We start from the raw sequence: 6,304 nt of genomic DNA on the forward strand, positions 1-6,304 counted from the left end.
AAAAAATTAGATTCTGTCTCGTAGAACAAATCATTATGCCTTCAAAAACTATGTTTGTAAATATCGTCAAGATTCTATGCGCCATTTGCCGATTGGCGAATGGCGCATAGAACAATGCCCAAATTTGGCCGAGAGACAGAGATCAAGGGCATGGGGAAGAAGAAATCCAAAAAAGGCTTTTTTTTCATTTTTTCCTCATCTTTTTTCGACATTTTCCGATATTAGCCAATCAGATGCCTCGATTGGAGCAGCAGCTTCTAAGTACTTTTGCCGCTGGGCTGCCTGCTTCTTAGCCGGACCATTACTTAATTCCAGCCTAATTAATTATACTATTCCTTAGGGATTTGGTTTTTAAAATGCTAATGTTCTCGCTAAGTATTTGATGAGACAGCATCGTGCATCTGGCACTGGAAAGACCGGTCGATTGGGCGGAAAGCCGAACTGAGAGCTTGTTCATTTCCACCTATTTTTCGTTGAGATTCTGGTCATGAACGGACCGAGTTGTAAGAGTTGAAAAACGTCGATGCCTTTGGACTCTCGAGTGTAAAAACCTCCTATCTGCGCCAATTTATCAATCCATTTTTTAGACGTGTTTTCAAACTGTTGTACAGAAAGACTCCAGGCAAGTAGGATTGACGTCTTTGGTTTGTTTATGCTTCTTTCTAATATAATTGTACATGGGCTGGAGATATGTTTTATTAAATACAGTTATTCGTTCTGCTTTCATAGAGAGCATAATAACAACTTGAAGTCGCGAAGAAGAACGTTTATCAAATATGGCTTCCCGCAGATTGAGATCAAGGCAGTGGAGTTTTCCTATGTTCTGGTCGCTTGCACTTGTTTTGGCGGCTGAGGAATTTAAATGTAAGTATTTGAGAAAACGTATGCGCCTGTGGTTGCAAAGTAGCGTCATTGGAAAATTTGATCTACAATTTTGTTTGCATTTTGCTCAGATATTCAATGAGTAAAGACCTGCTGCGTGCAGCTGTAATTAAGAGCTCGCACTTGCTATTTCAAGTTTTGTGTTTCCATTGACACTTATCCGAAGATTACTCCTGTCGCGGAAAGTGTGGATATCTTACAAACGACAGATTATTATACAACGTGTCAAACTTAAGAACTTTTGTTAAAGGATTCGCAACATTGCCCGTCCCGCGAAACTTATGGAGGCAGGAAAAAGGGTATTCGATTTGTCGATGTGTGAATTGTATCAAGCCATGTTCGCTTTTTTTTGTTAGGAAATGGTGTCCTTTAGCTGAACATTACATAACAGATTAGTTTTCCCTGCTTTACTAAGGAGACACGTAATGTGGAAAGGCACTGAAAGGAACTGCATTTTGATAGTGTTTCAAAAATTTTCAATCGTTTTACAAAGCAAGAGGAAGTTTACTTGCTCACTGGAGAAACCTCTGACACCATTTTCCACAATCAAGCCTACCTGCGTTTTTTGGGCTGCTGCCGTTAGAGCTTTCATTGTGTTAACTATTTTTTACCTATCACAAATCCTTCCCTCATTAGATTTCTTACTGAATTTCCGTATCAGAGAATATGGCTTCTAATCGTTCAAAATGCTGGTTTGGTTCATAAAATTCAAAATAATTGTACAAATTACCCCGGCTCGTGCTAGAAAGAGAGATCAAACCACTTCTAATAAACGTGATGTTTTCTTGTTTGAACATGAAAAAATAATAAAAACCGTGCGTAATTGCACTTTCCACAATTCATATCTTAAAACGGCCAATAAAGAAGGGTAAATTGCCGTTAGCCTGAGTTTCGAGATACTAGATAAGGCTTAGAAATTGTCCAGATGTGTTCCTCATTCCGTTGACATAAAGTATGAGATTCTTGCGATAAATCAGATCCGTCTTTTTCCCTTGAATTTTTTTATTTCACTTAAATGTTGAAAAAGGCTGTTTATTATTCTCCAATTTAAGTTTCGCTGATTAGATTATACAGCTTTACTGTGTTTAACGAAGGCAAGTAGCGGTACAGTTTTGGACACGAAAATCACTAAACAATTTGCGGCTCTTGCACTTGTAATTATTTTGTTCTTAATAGGGACTAGAAAACGGAAGTTTGAAATATTGAAATATTTAGTATGTTTAGTCTGGCTTTTTTGTGCCACCCACTTCTAATGTTACAAAAAGTTCAAATTTCTGGAATCAGCGTCCTTGGACTCGTTTTAACCTTAAGTTCCGAAAATATTAAACTGCTCTGACATATGTTTTGCAATTCAGTGATATTACGTAAGAAAAATTTCAAGAGCATGAATTCTGAATTATTGTAATTAAGCGGTGAAGGATGTTGGACAACGTTTGCGCGATAGAACGACTGTAATGAAAGAAAAATGTCTAGAAGATTAATTAATAAACCGTTGCGAAGGAAACGCTACTAAAGAAACACTTTTAAGTGCCATGGCACTTAAGTGTCATGGGAAAGAGTTTACGTAAATAGTATGAGAATAATGTTGGTTGCTTAAGACTTACAGAAGCGGTCTGTGAAAAAGGAAAGTATATCAGATCGGGTTTATTTTTAATCATATAAACGCGGAGAATTTCGGGGTACAGGCAACGCCACTTTCTATCATTGTGTGTAATGTACTTCACGACGTATTCAGTTTGAACAGTCAAGTTATTGTATCATTCCAATTTATTTCAGTGGGCGTGAGAATACATCAAATTCTTTTTGAGTGCGCTTGGTTTGCCTATGCAACCGATGTTTTTGTTGTCACTGAAAATCACACCGAAAAGTTGATAAAGCAAGTTGTTCATGCATTTGGTTACCGACGAGGCACTTGAATGTCGAGGCGCAGAGTTAACCCAAATATAAAAACAAGCGGTCACACTTGAGAGAAACGCAGTGTAACACTAATGTTGATACCACTCTAGTGTCAACTCTCGAATGCGACCCGTTTTCTTGTGTCTTGTAGTCCTAGAGGAACACTGCACAATAGAACTTGATGTATTAAGCACTACTGGTAACTCCTTAATGCGACCGCCACCAAATGTTGGTTGCTTAATTAAGGTTACAAGAAGCGTGTTGTGAAAAAGGAAAGTATATCAAATCGGGTTTCAGTTTTATCATATAAACGCGGAGAACTCAGTTTCAGCGTATTAAAAAAAAGCCAAACCCACTTTCTGTCATTATGTGTAATGTACATTATGAGGTTTTCAGTTTGAGCACAGTGGGCGTGAGAATATATCAAATTCTTTTTGAGCACGCTTGGTTGGCCTATGCAACAGATCTTTTTGTTGTCACTGAAAATCACGCTGAAAAGTTGATAAAGCAAGTTGTTCATGCATTTAGTTGTGCGTATAACGAGTTGCAGTGCGCTTGGTAAACTTTAGAGATGGCTCTCTCATCAATACATGCTTTTCTAGTAACGTTTTGGTCCAAAAATCTGTTAAGCTACGATAGGTTTCTAGAATGCAGTCAGCGCTAACGATAAAAGAAATCAAGCCAGTCGCAAAGCTTTCGATTCATCTCATGAACAATGAAAAATAAATAATCAAACCCGGCCAATCATGTCTTAACTTTTGTAGAAACAGACAAAGGAATTTCGGTATCCGAAAACAATGAATCCGTAGGGGCATTTATTTATACACAGTTCAGTCAGTGTGTGCCAAAAGTGCCTTCCAAATTCAAGTTAAAATGATAGATCCAGCAGCTGGGGTCTCATTTTCTCAAGGTCATACAGTACGGTCGCTGGACCACATGCTGGTAGAAATACTGACTACGACAACTGGAACTCCATGCTGTTAGGCATTTGGATCGAGAAATGCAATTATCTACTTGAAGCATACCACCTCTGGAGGGTTCTGGACGTAAACTGGTGATTGTTGAAAATAACAGCTTAAGTTAGACTTCGTAAAGAAAAGACCGACCCTGACTGTTTCGCAAACACGCAATCGGGGTAGTGTGGCGGTTATCAACCGCGCATCCCACCCCTGTGGCCCGGGTTCAACCCTGGCCTCAGGTCTTATGTGGGCTGAGTTTCACTCGATCTCAATCTGACTCCGAGGGTTTTACTCCGGGTACTCCGGTATTCCTCCCTCATGAAATTCGACTCTCAGTCAATTACACTCGCCTGCGGGCGGATGCGCTCGATAGGGATAACCCCTGGTATTCTCCCCTTTCATCGAATTACACGAATAAAGTTGCTACTATAATTATAACTGCAAGGAACGTTTTTGAACCCTTTGTGACAATTAAACCTCCTCATTTTCACACTCCTTCTTTGTTTACATCCGCTGAATAGATGCTGTTCTGTTGTAGGTTGCCAGGCTCATGTAAATCGTACTAGAATCGAAACAACTTTGATCAAAGCACTTTTCAAGGACTACGACCCTAGAGGCAGACCGGTTTTGAACCTGTCGGAACCTGTTTTGGTCAAGTTTGGTTTAGCTTACAGCAATCTTCATAGTTTGGTGAGTATCAACACACTTTTTAATTCGAAAAGCTTCTCCCCGGGTGCAAGTCGGTGAGCTTTGAAGGAAGAGTTCATCTCTTATTCATTATTTTTACGGAATTTAGATAAATTGTTTTTTGTTTGCCTCGCTGAAGGCGCTCACCGAACAGGGAGTTTAAGCAAACTCAACGATGACGTAGTTGGTTACTACAGCAACAGAAGAGCCATTCTTTTTTGGATTTGGCGAAAGGAACACACCCAAGATTTCTCTGCTTAGGAAAAAAAAGTCCATTTTTGCTATACCGTTCTACTTTTAAGAAGATTACATTTTCGTATATAGGACAGCTGTTTTTCGAAAGTAAACAATGACATTTAGTTCTATCGTTCATTTACCGCCTACTATTTTTTTTAAACTTATATTTAAATTTACCTTTGTGGTTATTCTTTGTTTTTTTCCCTGTCTTTTTCGGTGAAAATAATTACAATCGTAAAAGTTTGTGCTAATTGACCATCGCGGACGTTCTCAAAGTGAGTCAGTTGTCGCAAATTCATCAAAAATAAGCTGGGCTATTAAACGCGCTAACGAAAACTTGCGAGGCAACAGCGTACTCGTAAGTTAAACGGATCAACTTTTCAAGAATTTATTTCTTCATGTTATTTTGAGATTTTATTGCGTTGTTACCGCGGTTCTTTTAATTAATCCCAACTTTCATTTGGTTATGTGAGAACATTACGTTCCTCCTTTGTTGTCGTCGCCAACTGGAAAGTTCTTACAGCTTGAACGCTTCACGCTTTTTCTTTGTTCTGTTTATGTTACTTGTTTTAATGGCCTTTTATGTTAAAAACAAGAGGGAATAATAAAGCTGAGCTGTTTTATGCCAGCCGCGAAATCAGCGCAAGATAACAGTATTGTTGAGCAAAAAAAATGAATAAAACTGGACTCGTATCAGTCTTCTTCCGTGTGAAGCAAGCCCCCGGGATATAGTTCTCAAAACTTTGAAATATCGGCAATTTATCGAATAGTTCACTCTTTGGATGGTTTTGCGAAGGAATGGAAGGTGAAGTAGTCCAATGCGAAGCATTCTCGATCCCAGAGATCTTCTCTTGACTGAGAGAGAGAAGAGCTCTTGGGAACCCTGAAACAAAGTGTCTTGTCATTGGTTTTCGTGAAGAACAATCAAAAGCGTCTCTGATTGGTGCATTCATGTTAGCACGAGTAGTGAGCAGGCGCCGTAGGGTTCAAATAGCCAAGTTTTGGCTATAAGAACCCTACGGCACATGTTCTCCGACATAGAGTACTAGTTTCCCAGAGCCTTGGGTCGATCCGAGGCTCTGATGACGAGAATGAATGCGGCGTAAAAGCTTCCTTTAAATCGATTGGCATGCGCACTAAGTTAACAACCTTTTCTGATGTCCTCTTTAAGGCTGACCCGAGCATTAGGTTTGCAGGCTGTATTATTGCTGCTATACTAACGGCTCGCGATGTTAATAAACACGGTTTGCAAGACTGGAGGCCTACTATTTATAGTCCATCTCACCCTTAACGATTTTAAATTCTAACCATTTCAGTTAATTCCCGGAAAACATAACTTCATTTGAATCCTAATAGACTGTTGGAAAGCAAATTGTTTCTCAGTGGGAACATGGGTGATCTTTTCCCTTTCCGGTACTTCTTAAATTCGTTGATTATTTCTTCCCTACCATTGTTTTGGCTCTTTCTCCACTTTTGATTATTTTCTCAGCTTCTTCTCTATTATCAGTTTTTACTATTGTTTTTTATTATGTGCTAAGCGGTTTTTTAGTGCGGTCACTTCGCAGCATCCGCCGATAAAAGCGGCTCCAGACGCTTCTTGGTCGATGGCGCTTTAATATACCACGTCTTCATAAACTTCATTA

The 6,304-nt window shown here is 39.2% G+C and overlaps 1 protein-coding gene across 1 annotated transcript in view; it reads left to right on the forward strand.

Moving 5' to 3' along the window:
* The first annotated feature begins 358 nt into the window (after positions 1-358).
* Positions 359-6,304, forward strand: part of LOC138038688 (neuronal acetylcholine receptor subunit alpha-7-like) — a 24,642-nt gene continuing 18,696 nt past the window's right edge. The window contains exons 1-3 of the mRNA XM_068884688.1: positions 359-626; positions 734-864; positions 4,276-4,427. Of these exons, the coding sequence (XP_068740789.1) occupies positions 777-864; positions 4,276-4,427 (240 nt within the window). The 5' untranslated portion in view covers positions 359-626; positions 734-776. The remainder of the gene's footprint in view (positions 627-733; positions 865-4,275; positions 4,428-6,304) is intronic.

Source organism: Montipora capricornis, chromosome 2 (genome assembly GCF_036669925.1).
Source record: "Montipora capricornis isolate CH-2021 chromosome 2, ASM3666992v2, whole genome shotgun sequence".
NCBI classification, from domain to species: domain Eukaryota; kingdom Metazoa; phylum Cnidaria; class Anthozoa; order Scleractinia; family Acroporidae; genus Montipora; species Montipora capricornis.